The sequence below is a fragment of the Macadamia integrifolia genome, chromosome 10 (assembly GCF_013358625.1).
Source record: "Macadamia integrifolia cultivar HAES 741 chromosome 10, SCU_Mint_v3, whole genome shotgun sequence".
Taxonomy (NCBI): Eukaryota; Viridiplantae; Streptophyta; class Magnoliopsida; order Proteales; family Proteaceae; genus Macadamia; species Macadamia integrifolia.
This window is the reverse complement of record NC_056566.1, coordinates 7,738,145-7,760,668: the sequence shown is the minus strand read 5'-3', so window position 1 is coordinate 7,760,668 and position 22,524 is coordinate 7,738,145. Positions and strand designations below refer to the sequence as shown.

The following is a 22,524-nucleotide window of genomic DNA, read 5'->3' as shown; positions in this document are numbered from 1 at the left end:
AAACTATCTAGGATATGAGACTGCACTAATATTACCAATCAGAATTTCCTGTCAAGCATAGATTGCACCAGATGACAGTGGCAACTTGGGGGTGGGGTGAATGCTCATCTTAACCAATACAAACGAGGAAAATCTGGTCGCAAACTCATTTTATTCTCAATTACAAACAGAAAATTTTAATTTAGAATGACAAGCACATTTCTTTTCTTTCTTTTTTTTTTGGGGGGGGGGGGGGGAGAGGGGGCAGCAATGACAAGCCAAATTTACTTCATAAATACAATTTAAAATCCAAATTTAAGAAATCCTCCACTGGATCATTTCCTAAAATAAGTTAAAACTGACTAGATATCCACCAAATTCATTGAACATTTCACTAACTCAAACATTCGTGACTATTATTCATTTAATACACAAAATATCAACTGAATTTATCAGTAAAAAAGTAGCTACCATCAATCATTACAGATAACCTGATACCAAGGATTAACTTATCAGTATTGGCAGGAGTATTTGTAAGGAAATTGAGATGTACCAAAGTTACACATAGAACAGCAAGAATGTACTAGGAAGAAAAAATGAAGGTCACACAAATACAAAGGGAATACCTGTTTCAATACATAAATAATTCAAATAAACGTACTATAAAAACAAATAGAATTGTGAAGTTCCCAGGTACACACACTAAGAAGCGGGTGAATCAAGGTCTTAATTCTTCAATTTTACTCACCAGCACACTGATGTTCCCAACACTGTAGTCACTGATGTGATCCCTGAATTCTTGCACTGACAATAAAACACACATTCATGTGCACACCAGCATTGCAACCACTATGTGGCCAGGCATACCAAGCTGTGCACACCCATCTTGCAGCACATAACACTTCTATACTGACAGATATAGTTCTAACTCTTGCAAATTTCGACATTAATTTTGGAAAATTTCAGAAATTTTGACCCAAATCTAGAAATAGCCCAGAAAAAAAACTTTCAACCAGGTTTTGGAAATTTCGACCTAATTTCAGTTTCGACTGGTCGAAACCTGAGATTTAGAACCATGCTAACAGATACAAGTATAACCACACAACACAAGTTACACAGTTTGGAAAATTGCCTACATCTGCGGGATAATACTCTAACTAGGGTTTCCAATTATGCCCAATTACACTAATATATTTTGACTGCAGCAACAATCCAGGTGATAAAACACCTGCTTCAACCTGAGCTGTAACTCAGGCAAAGGCTACAACCCCAACTTGACAGTTACTATATTTATGAAATTTAATACACGTCCACCCCCCCCCCTTCCCCCTTCCCCCTTCCCCCTTCCCCCTTTAAAATATGCAACCCTTCAAGTAAATCTAAGTAATACAAAATGGGCTTGTGAAATAAAAGGAATATGTCTGTCAGTACAGAAGTATTAACTATGGTCCCCAGAAAACCACTAAAATCTTCAACGCTAACCCCTTTGGTGGGGAAACTTGAATCTTCAAGTGCTAGAACAATGGACCCCCCCCCCTCCTTCCTTTCTCTCATTTCCTTCACCTATAAAGGTGATTTTTGTCTTCAATGTAGCTCAACAAATCTTTTGAATGGAGGTTGAAGGTCTTCAATGCATCTCATTACTCCCAAGGTTTAAGATCTCACTCTCGCCCCCCATCTCGCTGATCCAAAAAAGAGAGATCTAGTGAGCTCTCACCGTGATCATGTATTTTTTCCCGGTCGACTTGGTGGTTATATGGTCTTTGTACCCCCTGAAACTTGGTATTTACCCTATTTTAGGCATTCTAAACACAATAGAATCATCAGTTTTTTAAAAATCAAACTTAAAATAGTACTTTGACTTCGTACCCTATGTAAGTAGTCTCCGACTCTTTGGAACCCTTGGCTAGTATGCTTTATTCCATAATCAACACATGACACACCATAATCATAAGAATTTTAAAAGACATCATAGATAATTACTTAATTGATTAACAATAACATTGATGACTGATGAGTCACATTATCGTACACTGAAAATTTGAAATGACATAAAATAAGCTACATAACATAAGGTCAATGTTATATGCATCATTTATTTACAAGAAAAAATCTATTTCCCTCTATGAATCCACAGATCGGTGATATGCATCACATAGGAAAAAAAACCAATGTAAACCAACAAGTATGGATGCTATTTCCATGAAAAAAGGCTTTGAGAAGTATTTTTTTTTTAACTAAAATGGTTCATGGATGAGGTAATACTCTCTACTCTCTAAGCTGCAATAAGTGTACGAACGGAGATCCTCAAGCAAAAGCATCAAAATCCTTGTTTCTTAGTGTTTTTTCTTAAAAAAAAAAAGTAGAGATCTTGGTGAGATTCGGCGAGACTGGCAAGCTTTCGACGAGATTTGGTGAGATCTCGGTCGAGTTTTTGTACAATTTTTACCGCACCATATATCTCGTCTCACCATTTTGAAAAAACGAGATATTAGTGAGATCTCGCCGAGATCTTAAGCCATGATTACTCCCGATTTACCCCTTCAGTGTTTTTCTTCAAAAGCAAGGTCTTGGGGCCTTCACAAGCTCTCTTTCTTAGTTATGTTCTACACTCTCTCGTGGTGATTTTCTAACTTGAAGCACCAAATTCTAAGTTGTGGATGCAAAGTTATGCCCAGACAAAAGGTTCAAGGGCATTTAGTAATTACAAGGGCTTCAGGGTGACCGGTGGCATGTCATGAGCCGACAAGAGGGCCTGTAGGCCGTCAAATCTCATATGCAAAGGGTGGGTGGCCTTAGGATGCTCAAATGATTATCTTTTGCGATGCACAGAGCGAGAGAATTGATAATGTTGCGTTTAGAATCTTCAATGTGGAGTATGGTACAGGCACACCAACCGAATCATGAGATCAAACTCACAAACTAGACATGGGCCATCAGATCAGCACCCAAGGGCACAAGTTTTTTGGAGACCGCATGATCTCAGCGATCAGCGTGCAGCTCATTGATGTCGTTGGATCGGCATCGCGTGACAAGGAGGAATTCCACTCAAAAAGGTAAATGGGCACCTTTCGTACTCCCATAGGTCAGGACGTACAGCCTCAATATAGGACGTTGGATCGACCTTAAATAGTGGGGGATCCAATGGCCCTTGGATTGGCTCAAACTAGAACGGCCAACAAGATTCATCAAACTGGTATCTCATGTAGCTCATTCGCACATACGCACACCATAGGTATATAGGATAGCCCAGTGATTTCGTGTAAAGTAGCATACAATGGAATCTTGTGCCCGACCAACCAAAAGCTTTGCACAAGCACTTTTCCCTCAAGTGTGTCAAGGCATTCCTAAGAGCCGCGCAATCTGGATCTAGCAACAAGGATGCTATCTGACTGATGTAGATACGCATGCTGGCTTACACTATTGAAGAAGGAAGAAAGCAGCTCAGCCTTAGGGCTGATGGGCTGGCCCAGTTTTGATCAGATCTGGTTCACTACGGCAGGCTATCGAACCAGCTGTTTGGTGTGTAGATCCCCATTTTGGAATGAGCTATCGCAAGAGGAAAGCGCAGCCCAAATAGGGCTAGTCTATCTCCACTTAAGTCCACTTAAGTGGTTATTAATGTGTTAAGTTATTTCACTAGTTAATAAGGCCAATTGGGCCCATCGATTTATGTAATGAAGCCCATTAGTGGCTAGTAGTTAGTGACTAATTAGTTTCCGAGGTTTGACCAGGTTTCTAATGTAAGTCCTAGTAGGAGTACAACTCCTAGTCCTAATGTGACTGCTAATAGCATAGTTTCTGCCCTCTATTTATAGAGGAGCTCTAGTACTCAGAATTTCAGATTTGAATAAACAGAGATTGCAGTCAATTGCTTCTAAACAGCCGAGATAGCTGTGGGTGAGATGCCCGGGCCGAGATAGCCACTCCCACCCACAATCCTCTTGTCTGTCCTCTTAGTTTACTGATAATTATTTGCTGTTTTCTGTTTACTGTTACTGAAGAATCAGAGAAAGAGTTCAGATCTGTTAAGGCCATCAAAATCCAGGATCGACCAGTCAAGAATACCCATTCTTGAAACCAATCGGTCTCTCTCTCATCACCATTCTGAGATTTGTTCATCCAGCCATTTAAAGGTTGTGTTCTAGGCTACCTAAGGATCAATCGATCCTCACCTGAACACTGTCCAAGGAATCTAGCCACGGTTCTTGAAGGACTTTCCTTATTTCTCTCTCCAAGGTCAGACTCAGAAATCAAGAACTTGAGTAACTTTCAATACAGCCATCAGAAGCCGATCAACTTTGGAGGTTGTGTCCTTCATCATAAGGCCTACAATCGACCAGAACTTGAGCTCCATCTGAGCTCCACAGATCCAGCTGCAGGTATCCCCTTTTTCCCCTAGCCACATGTCTTTTCTCTCTCCTAGGGTGTGAGTCTTTGGTTGGGTGTTACTACTGTTTTGTCCTTGGTTCTTTGGGGGTTTATTTCTGGTCTTAATTCCTTTGTTTCCCTGTTGTTACCTCTGATTTTTATCAAGGCAATTCTAGTCTTATTTGATTTGGGCTGGGAGTTGTAATACATTGAGGGTAGTTACTTTTGTAATCTATTTCTACATTATTTGGCCTTAATTTTTCTACAGTATTTTGTCTTATTTGAATCCTTCTAGAATCCCAGCACAGAAGCCTTTAATCCTGCTTCATAGAAGCTTCTTTCTCTCTCCTGCGATCCTAGTGTTGCTGTATTTTTGTCCTCTTGTTGTTTGACTGGTCAACTACAGCTTGGAGTGTTAAGTTAATCTTCTAGAAGAATCTAGTATTGTCCTTTCTTATTGTCTTAGTGAACAAGTTATTGATATTAGATAGTTCTAAGTTTCAAGTCAATGAGTTTCTGTTTTTGTTTGTTTCCTAATTTGATTCTTACTATGCAATGGAGTGCCTAACCTCTACTATATAAAGAGGTGTTGCTGTAACACAAATTACACTTGATTATTGATGAAATTGCAGCAATGTTTTCTCCAAAAATTCTGATAAAGAATTGCTTCAACGGCTGAGATAGATGTGGGTGGGAGACCTAGGACTGAGAAAGTCCACCCTACCCACATCTATCCCTTCTGTGCTTCTTTTTTCTCTTTGTTTAATCTTTGTGAGAGTGTGATTGAGAACCTAATACATTTTGTTTAAAGATCTGAAAGTCACCATCAAAGCAACTTGAAGTTACAGCAAAGGAGACCAAGTCGATTTCAGCCTGTCAGGGTTTTTTTGGCCCTAATTGATTTTGGATCTCCCCACTTGAAGTTTGAAGAACCCTTTTACGGTTTTAATTCTGGACCTAAGAGGGACCTTTGGCCAAGAGATAAAGGCCTTTGGAGTCCTCTCCAGTGAACCGCAAGTTTTTTCCCAAATTCTTCAAAACCCTAATTCTGGGCTATCTCTGGGTTTTGATTGGTTTCCAAACTAGTTGGTGGATTTCAGCCATATTTAGAGGATGATTGAAGGTGCGCCTAGCCACATTGAGGCTCATTTGAGCTTTGGTCTATGAGTTATCAGTTTTCTCTTATTTCAGCCTATTTTGATGTAAAGTTAATGATGGATTGGGAATAGAGCATAGTTATCAAGGCGGCATTGCTAATGCGTTTTGGTAGGGCTAAGGCAAGCACACGCCTCTGTGCGTACCTATAATGCAACCGCCTTAGTAAGGAAGAAGACGCCTTATGCCGCTTTATTGCATAGGCGGTCGCGTTATATGCATAAATTTTATTACCTTTTTTTCATTTACATGTTTTATTTAAGATTCCATTTATTTGTTTGTTATTGGTAGTGTATGTTAGTTTTGTACATGCTACGACATTACACAGTATCAACCCATAAAGGCTTTAGATAACAAAGAAAAAAGTGGTTCTAAAATCGCAAAACCCTCATGAAGTGACAAAACCCTCAACTGAAACGAGAGAACCATCGCAGCTCCCATCCTCCATTGATTCCGGCAATGGCGAGTCAGCCGTTGTTCGTCTTACCTCTGGCGACTATCCTCCATCGTTTGCAGCTCCCACAAAGCCACAAGGTATGAGATTTAATTATTTCAGCTCTCTCTCTCTCTCTCTCTCTCTCTCTCTCTCTCTCTCTCTCTCTCTCTCTCTCTCTTATTCTTCTTTTGGTTCTCATTCTCTTTTATTTTTTTCTTCTCCTTCTCCTTCCGGCTCTCTTCTCTGTTTTTCTTTTTTCAATATTTCTTCTTCTTTCAGTTCTCATTCTTGGTTTTTATTTCCTCCTACTCTAATGACCTCTATACACTCTCCTATTATTCTCATATTCAAAACTCTATTTGACCACTTGACAAACTCCGACTGAATTGAAATATAATATTTGATCTATGCCCTTTGTATTGGTATCAATATCATACTCGTCTAAGACAGTAGAGTGTTGAGAAACTTCAATGTGTCAATTCATATACGAGAGAGAGAGAGAGAGAGAGTGAAGAATATTGATCACAGACCAACTAGGCTAGCTGGATAAAGAATGAGCTTTCCATCTGAGTCCCCATCTACCTATTCAAACTTGCATTGCTGAAATGACAAGCAGCTTCCAAATGTCAAGCATCATGATAGAAATCCAACGCCATTTGTCTCATAGAAACCATTTGTATAAGACCCAATTATTCTTCATCTATGGTGAAGAGAATCTTCTCCGGATTTTATTTTTTTTTATTTTTTTATAAAAATAAAATAAATATCAAAGAAGGAAATAACATCAGAATTCTCACAGGTGACCACCCTCAACTTGCCAAATCTGGCCCGGTGAGTTAGACAGTGTGCTATCCCTATAACTTGCATGTCTTTTCTCAAATCATGTTTGTGTAATTTACTTTTACTTTTTTCTGTTATTGTAATTGGTAAGACATGTTTTTGTTCCCTGTTTTAAATTTTTTTTGTTCTTTCTGTTATTGATTACTTGCAGACATTAGACAAATAGTGAAGTGACATCTACGGAAAATGTTGTTGGTAGCAGTGGGGATGAAAAAACTAGCACTACCCAGTCAATGAACGATCCAAGCAAGGATCCAAAAAGGAGAGCTAAATCGAATGATCCTTGACGGAAATACGAGCACTGGCCTAAAGACAGAAATTGGATTAAGTGTACCCTTTGTGGGAAGGATGTTAAGGAAGGCATAAAAAAGAATGAAGAAGCAATCAATTGGTGGCTATAGAGATGTAGCTAAGTGTAAAAGCAACGGAAACCATTGCTAAAGAGATGAGAGATGCAATCTTGAAGAACAAGAGGAAGAGGATACAAAATTTTGATGATTTGGATGTTAGTGAACAGCATGGAGTTTCACCAATGGAATCTCAAGAGAATACATTGTCTGATTTGGAGGTCTCATGTCCTATCACTAGCTCTAAGACAACTTCAAGAAGAAACAAAGCAGTCATTCAGACACAATCAAAACAACAAGGGGTATAATGGATAAGCATGTGAGGAAGACTCTTGAAGAAGTGGTTCCAGATAGGCGGGATAAAGGTCCATATCAGACAACAATGGAGAACCGAGTAAAAGGAGAGGAAGAAAGAGATAAACTCCATTCGAACTTTACAAGGTGGGCTTATGAAAGTGGTGTTGCATTTAATGCATTTAAGTCAAAGAGTTTTGAGGAATTGATTGAGGCTATTGGACATTATGGACCAGGTTTCAAGCTCCCTTCATTTCATGACTATAGGGAGCCTCTACTGAAGTCTAAGAAGGATAAAATTGGTGAAATAAAGGTAAAATACCAAGCTTATTAGAAGAAATATGGGTGCACGCTCATGTCTGACGGGTGGATAATGTAGAACTAAAATTGGCAAGGCCAACCTAATCCCAAACTGCAAGATACTTATCAAAGAACAACCAATATCCAAAGTAGAACAGCAACACAAAGCAACTCAGTATTAAATAGGAAAATCAAGTCTGTAGCAACCAACTGATTACAAAACTCTTAAGAATCTGTGAACAGAACTAACAATAGATGATAGTGCCTTACAGGGACTGTAAGAGGCCTAAATCCAGCTGATAATATGATCCAATACCCAAAGAAACCAACAAAAATCAAGGCAGGTCTATCGATTTCTAATCTGGTCAGAGTAGGTAAATAGAAGACAAAATTGGGGAGATTTCTCATATCTCCCAATTGGCTGGTCAGAATTGGACCAGGTATGGATCGAAGGTAGTACTAGGTGGGAGGGAGGTTCAATCCAATTTTTAGCCATAAAGGCCAACTATAAAAAGTGTTTCAGGAAGCAGGGGATCAAATAGGAAGCTAAGAAGATTTCTTGAGCAAAACTGTGGAAGAAGATGAAATCAACTACCTGTAGATGGTTGCAGCAGCAATAGATTCTTGACTAATTGAAAGGAGAAAAAGACAAGCAAAGGAAGAGGACCTCTTGGGCTTCCCACTGCAGAGAGTCAACTAGATCAAACACCAGACAAATCCCAAGAAGGAGAAGCAGCAGCAGCCATGGTTTAATTCTTCAAATCGTTGGAGCTTTAGGAGCCTCCATGCTTGTATTTATAGTTAAAACAAAAGGGGGGCAAGTCCTCCAATTTAGAAAGTCTCAAAAATAGAAAATTCTAATTGGTAGCCTATTATATAAGTTTTTAAAAGCTGAAAATAGAAACAAACTAAAAAAGAAAACTTTCAAAATGGAAACTAACAACTAATGACTTGACTCAACTAATAACTTGAGTCCTAAGAAAACAAATATAACTTAAATTGAACCCAACTGAAAAAGGAAACAAGTTAGTTAATCCCGTATGCAACCATAATACCCCTAGTTTAGACCCACAAAAGTGGTCCATTACACTCCAAATCACATAAACTATAAAGGCCCAACACATATACAACCCAACCCTAGACTTATTCTTAATATAACAAGCCTGGTTTGGTGAAGAATCTGCATCAGTGGACAGACAAGAGAGTGGAATGCACCTAATTAATTTTCTTGTCAACTGTCCGAGGGGGACTTTCTTTATGGAGTCTGTGGATGGATCTAGTCCATCACAAATCGCTAATACATTATTTAAGCTCCTTGATAGTAAGGTTGAAGAGATTGGGCAAGATCATGTGATTCAAGTAGTCACCGTGGTTCAAAATCTCGGTGAGATCTCACTGTGATCTCGTTTTTTTAATTTAGCGAGACGAGAGTCCATGGTTTAAAGTATCTCCGATACCGATACGATACCCTCCGATACGTATCTTAAATTTAGCCAATCAATACGATGACCGATACCGATACTTTAATCCTTGATCTTTAGCATATCTTAGAGTATCTCCGATACGATACCCTCTGATACGTATCTTAAATTTAGCCTCCCGATACGACGACCGATACCAATACTTTAATCATGAGACCACAGGCGAGGTGTAAAAAGGACAAGATCTCGGCGAGATCATGCCATTTAACTCAACAAGACCTGGTTTCAGTCCAAACTTGGTCCAACCAAGTGATATAAAAGCAAGATTACGACCATAAGCAAGCAAATCTCGCTGAATCTTGCTGGGGTCTCACTGGTTTCGCCTCTCTCTACTTTTTTGGAGAAAAAAAATCATTAAGCTGAGATTTGGTGCCTCTTCTTGAAAATCTTCATTTTTATAGTCATTGAAGCAAGGATCTTAGCATTTGTGGTGACTTTTCTTCTAAAGAACCCTTTTAGATAGAAATTTCTTCTCAAACTTATTTTTTCATAGAAACATCATCAAAACTTGTTGATTTCCATTGATTTTTTATATGTGATGCATCTAACTGTGATCTACAGATTCATGGAAGAAAAAATATATTTCTGTTTTTAAATTAACATTTTTATTTTCCTGTTAAAATAAATTCTTTTCTTACAAAAAAAAAAATAAAAGAATATGATTTACACATGATTTTTGGTACTCAAATTTTATATGTTGCTCACCAAAGGGTGATCTACTGCCTCACAGTATCCATTTTTTTCTGTTAATAAATTAATTAATAAATTTTCTGAAATATATAATATATATTAAATAATTACAGAAAAATAAAATAAAAAAGGAAAAAAATCTGTTTTATATTGAACATATTAATTAATATATTTTCTGAAATATATAATATATATTAAATAATTACAAAAATAAAATAAAAAAGGAAAAAAAAATCTGTTTTATATTGAACATTACTTTAATGTAGTATAAATATTGTTAGTGAATTTTGAAATGAAAATGGTGTTCTTTGTTTCACTATACTATAATTTATTATTAACTATGATATTATTATTAATAAAATAATAATTTAATATTAAGAAAAAAATTTAAAACAAAATTATAGAAAGCAAGGGATTAAAATATAATAGCTACATGACATTGAATAGCTATTAATGCATACATTCTTTAATATAAGATGTTGAATAGTTACTAATTTATGCATTTTTTTATGTAATAGTATTTAAGTTGGGTCACAATGGTCACATGTCTAGTGTTGGATGTGGAGATATTGCATGGTTACATGGAGATCCAATGTCAGATGACAAAAAAATAATCAAAGTGTAGGTATTGTAAGAAAATGATTAATTTTGGAGGTGCCACTAGGTTGAAGCAACATTTAGCTGGGGGGTACAAGGATATTGCCAAATGCCCCCAAGTTTCCTATGAAGTGCAAGGACAAGTGTAGCGGAGCCCTACAAGGTGGAAGTTTAAAGAGGACAGAGAAACAAAAGTTAGATTAAGAATTTGATGAGGCAATCTTAGAGAGCCACCCAACAATAGTGGATGTTGACTTTGATGAATCTGATAGCGATTATAGGCTAGAAGAAAGTATGACAAGGGTAGAGTGGAGAGAATTGCAACAAGTTAAGGAAGCGAGTAGGATCTCTCATCACGTGGAAAAAGTTAGGCGGGTATAGGTGAAGAGAGGAGCAGGTGGCTCTAGTTCTAGAGTAGTTGTATGAGATGTGCCTCCCACAAAGGAAAAAAGGAAGAAGTAGAGGCATGTAGATGTTCCTCTCAGGAGAACTCAGAGTGTGAGGACTGCCACACCCCCATCACCAACCCCCCAAGACGACATGATGATCCTGATGAGGTCCCGAGGCAAGATCCTCTGATATATAGACAACAGGATACAAGACAACAAACCATGAAGCAAGTATGGGGTACATGGAAACAACTTGCGAATGTAATGTCAAGATGGTTTTTCTATAATAGCATCCAAGCTAATGCTGCAGATGAGACATATTACCAGTCCATGATTGACACTGTAAGAAGGATTGGTCCAAGAACAAAGGGGCCCACTCCTTATGAAATGATGAATGTTTATTTGCCTCATCAAAAGGAGTTTGATGAGTATATTAATAGCTTGAAGACTCAGTGGTCGAACGGGAAAGACAAGGACCACATTTGTTTACAATCACAAATATTCTCTATCTTTGTTGAGGGAAAAATGCGGTTGGGATTTGGTAAGGCCAAGCATTACTCAATTTGCAACCAACTACATTACATTAAAGAGCTTTTCAGGATAAGATGGTTGGTTTGAGATCCATGTTTGCCAATAAGGAGTGGTTTGCATAGAGGGAATTGGGTAGGCGAGGTGGTAGGGCAGCACAGGCCACCATCTATAGTAAACAATTCTGGCAAGATGTGAAGAAGGTCATTCTTATATTTGGCCCAATGGTAAGTGTCTTGAGGTTGGTAGACTTAGAGAGGCAACCTACTTTGCCATATGTGTATACTGTAATGGAGAAGATGAAGGAGAAGGTGAGAGCATCCATTCCTACGGGTGCAAAATCTTACATCAAAATTATTGAGGAGAGATGGGAGAAACATTTGATGCATCCACTGTATAAAGCTGGTGAGTTATTAAACTTAACAATAGTCCAAGTTAAAGTTACTTTACATTCAATGACAAGTTATTTATAGAATTTATAGCGCATTATCTCAATCCTAAGTTCCACTACAAATAAAATCTAGGAATGGATGATGTATTGCTAGAAGCATTAGAACTTGTGGTGGCAAAGTTGGTCCCTAAAGCTAGTCTGCAAGCAGCATACAACACTGGGTGGGTTAATGTTTGAAATATATATATAGTTTCCTAAGTCCTAATGAATTCCCTATTATGTACTAACTTGTATTCATATTTGAAATATGTATAGATAAAGGATTTCAGTGATGCTACTGGGAGTTTTGGTCATCGTGCAGCAGCAGTGGCTAGAAGACAAAGTACTACACTTGGTGAATGGTGGGTCCTATATGGAAAAGATGCACCTAACTTGAGAAAGATAACAATCAAGGTGCTCACCCAAACTTGTTTTGCATCTGGATGCGAGCGCAATTGGAGTACATTCTCACTAATCACACCAAGAGGCGAAACCGACTAGGTCACGAGAAGCTACAACAGTTGATGTGTGTGCATTACAATATAAGATTAAAGATGCAGCACATACATCAAGGCATGGAGGGTAATAGTGAACCAATTGAACTTGCTCACATTTTCCAAGAAGATGAGGGAGGAGGATCCCCCATACTAATGGGTGAGGGATCAAGGTGAGCCACTTATGGATTGGCCTGGGGATAGGCCCGACTCTGAGGTAGCTAGTCAGATGGGTACTGACGTTGATGAGTATATGTCTCAAGAGGGCCGTGTGCTTTCATAGGTACTAGGCCTTTCTAGTCCCAACCTACTAGGGTTGATGTGGAGCCTGAAACTGTTTCGTCACGGTGCAGTGATGATGATGATGATGATGATGATAGTCGTGGAAACCGTGGTGATGGTGACAGTGACGGTGAAAGTGACGGTGACGGGGATGGGGATGGTGATGGTGATAGGGGGATGCGCTAGAGGTACCATTACACTGAACCAGAGCAAGAGCCACTGCAGTTCACAGGAGATACTCAATTCACTCATGCCACACAGGACATGGACCATGGTGCACATTCCCCCACACCCTACAAGAGAGGCTCACGTCGCCAATTCATAGTTGGTGGAGAGTAGCAGCATAGCGTGGACTCCATAGACATCTCTATTAGGAGCTTGACTGACACTTTAGGAGGCTTGAGTATGGAGTGTTATTCATGGGGGGTAGTTGCATGCACCATCAACTATATATGGCACAGGGACAACCGGTTCAGACTATAGTCTTTATAGTTAGTTTGGCCAGTTTGGACACCCACAGGCCAGCTCTTTCCCTGCCTCTGAGTATGAGGGTAAGTCACACTCCTACGTTGGGCAGGTTTGTGGATAACATCTTCGGGGTTCCACCCCCCAGCCATACATGTCGATGCAGGTTCCAATCCATCAAGCCCCAACCAGTAGCTATGGATCTCAATCCAGCTCATTAGTTTTAGAGATATCTACCTAAGGATTAAATATCTCTAGTATGTTGTTGATGATGTTTATAGGGCTGTTATGACAGACTTTAAGTATTACTTCCATCATACTATGACATGGCCAGCCTTTGTGATTCAATTAAAGCAAAATACATCAGCATCAACAATGCGGAGGCTATGATGATATGGCCCGGCACTCATTTTAGTACTAAGAGTCTAGGTCTCTAGGATGGAATCTAAATGCCTAGTTGTCTACTATATCTATGTTAGTTATTAGTAATATATACACTATGCAGCTATGTTGTTACTTGCTATGTTGCTTATCTTATGTCATTTCAAATTTCTAATGTTTGTGACTCACCAATAATCAATAGTAATTAGAAATGATGTCTTTTATATTTTAATGATTATGTTGTGTCATAATGATGATTGTGGAAGGTGGATTGAGGAATATAGCATACTAGATGAAGGGTCCAAAGAATTGCCGACTACTTACATAGGTTACAAAGTCAAAGTACCATTTTGAGTTTGATTTCTAAAAAAAATTGATGTTTCCATTGTGTCTAGAATGCCTAAGATAGGGTAAATACAAAGTTTCAGATGCTACAAAGGTCATATGTCCACCGAGACCAACCAGCCAGTTGAATGCAAAAAAAAAATACATGATCTCGGCGAGATCTTGCGAGATCCCTTTTTTTGGGATAGCGAGATGGGTGGCAAGAGTAAGATCTTAAACCTTGGAAGTCACTGACAATGCTGCCAACAATGTTGCAGTGGGTAGACTATTAATGGAGAGAAGGCAGAATTTGTTTTGGACTCCATGTCTAGCTCATTGTATAGACCTTATGATGGAGGGCATAGGCGAATTGCCATCATTTAAGTTTGTTATATTGAAGGGCAGGAAATTAACTAGCTTCATCTAACGGTACACTCACATTTCTGAAGCTTGGGAAATTATAGTATGATATATTTTGTAAATAACTAAACAAATGGTATTTTTCTAATGTGGATGTGCTTCTCTCCATGTTTGTCCATATATGTAGACAGAAAAAATGAATCCATAGATCTCATCATTTGAAAATCACCAGGATGGTGACCCACCTGATCCACAGCCCACAGGTCATATAGATATTACCGTAGTTAAAATAGCAAACTTGCAATACCTTCGATGGATTTCTAGGTGCTTACAAATGTAGCATGTACTTGCAAACCCAGATGCCTCTTTCCCAAAGAACGTTAAGAGTTACTACCTGATTCTATGACACATAAGCAAATTCTTCCACCAAGCACCAGATTTCCATATCTTCTCCCTGCCTTGGTGTTCGTGACCTTACATCACATAAGTGTTCAAAGTAAAGATTTGACAGAGAGAATTCCATTTGCATCATCTTTCTAAATTCGACGCATCACCCATTTACTAGAAGAGCCACATAGAAGCTACAACTGGTTGGTCAGGCTCAGGTCACGCATCTATTGGTTCACAATGTTTACTTTGAAGTTAACACCGCATTCCAAATGATACTGCATCTTCATCAATCCCAAATGCTGATTCACTGTAACCTCATTGTCAACAACCACATCTAAGAGAATTGGGAATCTATCAGCAAGTGGGACATCCTTCACCCAATCCAAAATCTAACCCTCAAAGTCATTCCCTACCTCGGAAGTCATTCCTGAAATAAAATGACAGAAGTGCTCATTATGTTTTTCCACACACCTATAATAGGAGAAATCTAACCTTTTTGAAGTTCCACCTCCCTAACCATCTATGTATCCCACACTCCCTCTAGAATCCTCCATGCAACTACTTCCTCGTTATCTAAGCACCATAACCACCTCAAAAGGACAGCCTTGTTCATTAACTTGAGCTTCGTCATACATGAGCCACACAATTCTTTTCACCCGCACATTCACTTCAACTTTATCATCGGGAACATCGTACTCTTTTCTTTTGATCCACCAATCCCATATCAGCAACTTTATCACCGGGAACATCGTATCCCATCGTACTCTATTCTATCCAATTGGGGTGACTTATTGTCACTCAAATTGCTTTGGGAGCGAGACTAGTGCATAAATATCAACATTGAGTGAATTGGTACACTGCCCAAAGAAATTTGAGTGACAATAAGTCACCCCAATTGGATAGAAACCCTAACTTCCAACCTGGAAGCTCTCTTTCTGCCCTAAGTTGTAAAATTTCAAATGGCTGCTGCAAACCTGGAAGCTCTCTTTCTGCCCTAAGTTGTAAAATTTCTAATGGCTGCTGCATTTGGCTTGTTATTGACCAGAACTTCATAGGTACTTTATTTTCCTTGCAATATTATCTTTGCCCCTCCTTCCACCAATCCTTATGCCATATATCTGAATATGTAAGATGACCGCAGCCCTCTTCACCAACCTATGTTCTCCTAAAAACTTCATCCGACTCTTATGCTTCTCCCATTAGAAAAATAAATGGAAAGGTGTCACTAATAGGGAAAAGTTAAACGACCTTATGCCCTGTAATGCATTAGATTTCATATTTCCATAGGTTCATCCTGTATTACCCCTCCACCCACCCCCCAACAAAAAAAAGGACTATATATGGTTGTTAACTACATGATCTAACCTTTCCGTTCAACCACCCAACCACTGCCAGACAACAATCATCACAGAAGGCTCCCCCCCCCCCCCCCTATCAAATAAAACCAGGTTTTATGTACCCTTTTTTATAAAGCAAAATTCCAGTCAATCATGAATGGAACTTGTCTCAATTAGAACAATAGGTTCCGAATAGTGAATTTAGGAGACTTTGCAACATTAAAAATTCCCTTTGAAATAAAAGTAATTCAGGTCACAAATTCCATACAATATCACACAAATAAACAAAAATAGCACAAACATGGATTACCAAAGAACAGTCTCTATAGGTATCATTAGACACCAACAGAAAACACTGAAGAATCATTAGTAATTCCCTCTTTCGTATTTAAAAAGGAAAAAAAAAGTCCAACCAAAGCATATTGGCAACAAGGCTGCTGCAAATAACAGAATTAGCTGATCCGACCTATGAATAAGCAGAAAGTTCCAAATTAGGTAGTATGGAAGGGTACAAACCATGCCGTCTTCCATCTCCTCAGGCACAGCCGAGCTCGAACCCAACCTAGCTTTCTGCATAGCTTTATAGGCTTGATTTTTCCCCATTTTGGAAGAAACCAGCAGAAGAGAATATCAAAGAGAAAAAGAACAAATGTGCGAGACTACGATTGAGGAATTTTCACGGAGTTTGAGTAGATTTCTTGTTTTATTGGGCAGATATCATAACACCTATTAGCGAATTGAGGAATTAATCGTCGGAAAATAAACCCATTAAAATGACCGCAGAAGGGTTGAAGAAATCGTTTGCAACTGTAGTATGCTTTTCGAAAATAAACCCCTGTACAATGACATAAGAGGGTGGAGAATGAAAGAGCAGGCTGAGTATATGGGCTTCGGAGAGAAAAAGCTTCAGAGCTTAACTTGTTCTCGTTCAGACGAGCGAGCGAGCGAGCGAGCGAGCAAGCGGTAGAGAGACTTGGACATTCCAGGTGAACATACTAAAAAGGAACCAATGCCACGTGGCAACGTGAACCCCAATGATAAGTTTCCCAGGTCACCGTGTATTCTCATGGAAAAAGCTTCTACGGTTCTACCCCAACATCTTATGGTATGGGGGTGTTAGGAAAAGTGATTTAAGAGATCAACAATGGCGAAAGAAAGTAGGTGAACCCAGTTCTTGCTCACAGAAAAGGAACTTCAAGAATTACATTCCTGGTTTCGAAGTCCAGGTTCCTCCTAATAACAAAATTCTCTCCCCTGTTTTTATCTCTCATTCCCTATTTATACAATCTATAAAAGCCACTCACAGACACCTCACTCCCCACTTGTAACTCACCACAACTTTAGTAACCACCTCACATGTCACACATAACCTTCCAGGGTTACTGCTCTTCTTGTGATTCGTTGACTCCTTATTGGTTGTCGTTGCTGATATGGGTCCACCTTGTGCAAAACATTGCCACCCTCTTGAGAAAGAGCCTTGTCCTCAAGGTTCCAATATGGAAAGTTAGCAAGGAAGGTGGTAAGGTCCTCCCACGAAGCGTCTTTAGGAATTGTGCCTTCCCATTGAGCCAGTATTTGGTGTTGTCTTCGCGATCCATGGAGTAGAACTCTAGAATCCAGAATAGCTAATGGTACGATGGCAGGTTGAGATGACAATGAGGTCCTTGGCAAACCCTGTACCTTATCAGTTGGGTTGCCATTGCATTTCTTAAGCCGAGAGACATGAAAATTTGGATGAATTTGAGAGTATGCCGGCAAGTCCAGCCTATAGGCGACTTCACCAACTCTGGCAAGCACTTTGAAAGGGCCATAATATCTTGGAGCAAGATTGTTCGAAGCATGGCGACCTACGGAGGACTGTCTATAAGGCTGGAGCTTAACAAACACACAATCCCCCACTTGGAAGGTGACCTCAAGCCTCTTTTTATCGGCTTGCATCTTCATGCGCTCTTGTGCTACAACCAAGTTAGCTTTAAGAGTTCTTAAAACATCGTCTCGATTGGCCAATTCGGCAACCACAGCTTCCAACTTGGAACTGCCAGGCTCATATCTCTTCAAGGTTGGGGTTGGTCTTTGATACACTGCTTCAAAAGGGGTCATTCCAGCAGAGGTTTGAAGGGTAGTATTGTACCAATACTCTGCCCAAGGAAGTCACTTAACTCACTGCTCTGGCTGATCAAAGGCATGTTGGATTTATGGGTTAAATTAATTATTCGGGTTGATTAAATGGGTGAGAGTCAAATTGCATAAGCTGGTTCGGTCCACTCTCAAGCTTAGGGATATGTTGGCTCAACCCATTGTGGTTTAGGGTTTTGAGTGCATGACAGTATTATAAATACTAGGTTTTGGGTCCCTACAGCCATTATTCACTCTTCCCCACTTTACCACTAAAGTGAGAGAACCAAGGAGGTTTAAGGGGTTGTAGAAGATCCATAGCCAAGCCAAGAGAGCGAAAGTGGGAGTGACCAACATCAATCATCTTCAACATACTAGGTGAAAGGTACAAATCGATCCTCCATAATTTTATTAGATTCGTGTTCTTGTTTTTCCTATGTGGTTTCCTCAATAGGGTTCTAACAAGTGGTATCAGAGCATACCACATGGGACAAGAATCGATTGAACTTTTCTTGTACATGAAGATTTTGATTATTACTTAAAACCTGATTTGATTAAAAATCATGAAAATCATAAAAATCGTAATTTTACCATCACTTAAAGATCTTATATGGGAAAACTTTCTTCATGAAAGTTGTAGATCACGAGAAGACGGTCGCGGTGGTATGCCGCAAGTCACCGGAAACCTCCGGACGCGCCGGCACGCGTCGCCAGAGACCGGCTGCCGGAGGAGAGAGAGAAAAAAAAATTTCCAAAAAAAAAAAAGAATAGTTGCAAGGCGGTAGTTGACTTCTTTAAAAAAAAAAAAAATCCTTAAAGGCTTGTTTGGTTTTTGTTCATTTTGGGTTTTTATTTAAACTACTTTAAATTTCATTTAAAGGTTCGTTTTAAGGCCAAATTGAAATCTGTTTTTTGCGTTGGATTCCTTGTTTCGGGCCACATTTAATGATCTAATTTTTAATATGACATGTTTATTTGAAATTTTATGTTGTATTTAGTTTTAATCATTGAAACAAAATGGCATAAATCAATGCTTTGAAAAATATATATGTTATTGGTTACCATGAAATTGACAAAAGTTTTTAAATTGAGATATGTTAATATGGAAAAGGGTGTAAGCTTCCGCTCATTCTTAGCTGCAAAGTAATCTTTAGGAAACCATGAAAGGATGAAGTGGAATCCACTAAAGTGGTACATCTTATTATTTCATGATTTTCCACAGGGTAGCAATGTAGGTGACATTTACCCAAAGGTGATGTCACCAAAGTTAAGAAAAGAGGTTCCTAAGCCCAAAGGTGAGGGGATTTCAAAAGTTTATTATTCTTTTCACAGTAAATATGAATTTACAAGAGGATCAGTGCATTCTTAGCCCAAAGGATAGGAATGTAGTTGCGGTTGTGACTCTTGTATGGTTATTGTTGTCCTAGTGACATATTTATATGTATGTTTTGAACATAAAGATATACATCTCCAATGGGAAAGATATGATAGAACTGAGTGAAACCCACCAAAGTGGTACATTCAGTTCGATTGTATCTTCCCCAACAGTAAAGGTGATACTTTCCCAAAGGTTATGTCATCAAGGTTTGAGGATAATCATCCACATTTCAGAAAGGGACATTGAATTTGGAGTTCTTTTGCCCAAAGGTGATTGAATTCCAAAGTTAGTGTTGTTTTCACAGTTAAAAGAAGAATATAAGAGCATCAGCTAATTCCTGTCCCAAAGGATAGGGATACATTTTTAGTTGTAACTCTTATTTAAAATATATTGATGGTATTACATGCTTTTATATTTTGATATTTGGCATGTATTGTGTTGTTGTTACTGCTGTAGTAAGATGGTCATTCCCTCAAGTTATGTATCTTCCATCCCAATGCTCACTGGTAACAACTATCAAAAGTGGGTGGAGGAATTAGAATTGCATTTAGGTCTTCTTGACTTAGACTTGGCACTTAGGGAGCCTAAACCTGAGCCTCTCACAGACTCGAGCAGAAGTGCTGAAAGGACCAAGTTTAAGAAATGGACTAAAGCAAACAGAAAGTGCATACTGGTTTTAAAAAAGGCAGTTCCTGAAATTATACGTGGGAACATAGAGATCAAAGACACTGCAAAAGAATTCCTGGATGCTATTAAAGGTAGATTTCAACACAACAAGAAAGCTGAGAAAACCACATTGATGATCAGGCTAATGAATACAAGGTATGATGGATGTGGGAGTGTTAGAGAATACATTTTGGGTGTAGCTACTGATGCTGGTAAACTTAAGGCTCTTGGAATACAGATCGATGAAGAATATATTGTACACATTGCACTGAATACCCTCCCTAGTCAGTATAAGGTTATCCAATCTACCTACATTGCACTGAAGGACGATTGGAGCCTAAATGAGCTCATTTCCATTTGCACTCAAGAGGAAGAAAAATTGAAACAAACTAGGTTTGATAGTGCACATGCAACTTTCCACAAGGGATCTTCTGGTGGACTAAGCAGAAGGAACAAAAATTTTTCCAACAGAGGAAGCGTCAAGCCATATGACAGGACTAATAACTCTCAAGAACTTGACACATCTCAAAAGGCTCAGGATGAAGAAAATACCAACAACGTAGAGTGTTTCTGGTGCCATAAGAAAGGACATGTGAAGAAGGACTGTTTTATTTTCAAGAAATGGTTAGAGAAGATGAAGAATTCTGGGGTTGATAAGTAGGATGATACCAAGAAAGGGTGAGGTAGAACGATCACCAGCAATTGAGAGCAAGTAAAATTTGGTCCCATCAAGTACTTAGGATTTCTTTACATACAGTTATTTGAAATGCTTGATTAGTGGGAGCTCTGGTTTTGTTTAGTATTTGTTTATGTTTTGAACCTTAGCCCGTATGTTTTGGGGCACAGTTTGATGAATTATGGTTAAGTTTTAGCATTTACATTATGCACAGTTATTTCTTGAGATATTTGGTTTATGATTTCATTTGAGAATATTTTTATAGGCAGTAATTGTCTTAGTTGTATGCAATATTTTGCCATAGTTCAAAAGGTAATGTTTGCCACATTTTAAGACAGTATTTGTCACAGTTCATAGGCAATATTTACCACAGTTTATAGGCGGAAGGCCACAGTTAGAAATTAACCACAGGTCAAAGACGATTTGCCACAGTGAAGGTTAATATCTCAGTTAAGGACCTACATAGAATGACAACAGTGTAATTTGAGGATATGTCAATATTTCTATGATGGTATCCCACATAGATTCATGTTAAGAAACTTACTTCTGTTTGTAATAACAGAAAGTTGTATGCCGTATATTGAGGTGTATCTCAAGCTTAGGGATATGCTTATAGATTCATGTAAGTTGAGTGGTTTTTCAACTGAATCACAGTAAGAGTGGTTAATGTAATAAGATTCTATGGCCGCACCAATTTAAAAGACATCCTTATAATTAATGTAGCCCAAGTGGGAGATTGTTGGATTTATGGGCTAAATTAATTATTCGGGTTAATTAAATGGGTGAGAGTCAAATTGCATGAACCGATTCGGTCCACTCTCAAGCTTAGGGATATGCTGGCTCAACCCATTGTGGTTTAAGGTTTTGAGTGCAGGACAGTATTATAAATACTAGGTTTTGGGTCCCTATAGCCATTATTCACTCTTTCCCACTTTATCACTAAAGTGAGAGAACTAAGGAGGTTTAAGGGGCTGTAGAAGATCCATAGCCAAGCCAAGAGAGCGAAAGTGAGAGTGACCAACATCAATCATCTTCAGCATACTAGGTGAAAGGTACAAATCGATCCTCCATAATTTTATTAGATTCGTGTTCTTGTTTTTTCTGTGTGGTTTCCTCAATAGGGTTCTAACAAGGCAAAGCTTCAAAGGTACATTTCCACACATTTATTGAGAGCTTCAGTCTGCCCATCTAACTGTGGATGGTAAGAACTACTCATATACAGCGTAGTGCCTTGGATTTTAAACAACTCTTGCCAAAATTTGCTTGCAAACAAGGGATTGCGATCTATCACGATAGACTTAGGTATGCCATGAAGTCTACATACCTCCGCGATAAAAACTTGTGTTGTTTTAGCAGTAGTAATTGGACATACAATAGCACAAAAATGCCTATATTTACTGAGTCGGTCAACTATTACCATAATGCCTGATTTCCCACCTGATGTTGGTAATCCCATAATGAAAATCCATTGCCACATCCTCCCAAATTTGGTCCGGAATTGAGAGTGGCTGTAACAAACCAACAGGCTTAGTGTTAATCACCTTCACCTGTTGACACACTTGGCATTGAGACACAAATTGCTGGACATCTTTGCGTAGGCTGGGCCAATGAAAATTCAATGCCAGCCGAGCCATGGTTCACTTAACTCTAGCATGTCCGCCAATTGGAGAAGAGTGATACTCATGGAGCAGGTCTTGCTTAACTGAAGCTGACATGGCACCACCAGTCAACCTTTAAAGTACAATAAATGATTCTGGTACGAGTAATCTAGTGCACTAGCTGGGGTATGCAATAGAGAAGTAATAAGCGCTTGTAAGGA

At 38.8% G+C, this 22,524-nt stretch overlaps 1 protein-coding gene across 2 annotated transcripts in view; it reads right to left on the bottom strand.

Moving 5' to 3' along the window:
• The window catches only part of LOC122091133 (protein FAM133), a 74,127-nt gene extending 56,995 nt beyond the window's left edge, over positions 1–17,132 (bottom strand). The window contains exon 1 of one of the 2 annotated variants that reach the window (XM_042660972.1): positions 16,387–17,132. In XM_042660972.1, the coding sequence (XP_042516906.1) occupies positions 16,387–16,473 (87 nt within the window). In that variant the 5' untranslated portion in view covers positions 16,474–17,132. The remainder of the gene's footprint in view (positions 1–16,386) is intronic. The other variant, XM_042660973.1, reaches the window with a different exon arrangement.
• Positions 17,133–22,524: the final 5,392 nt, after the last annotated feature.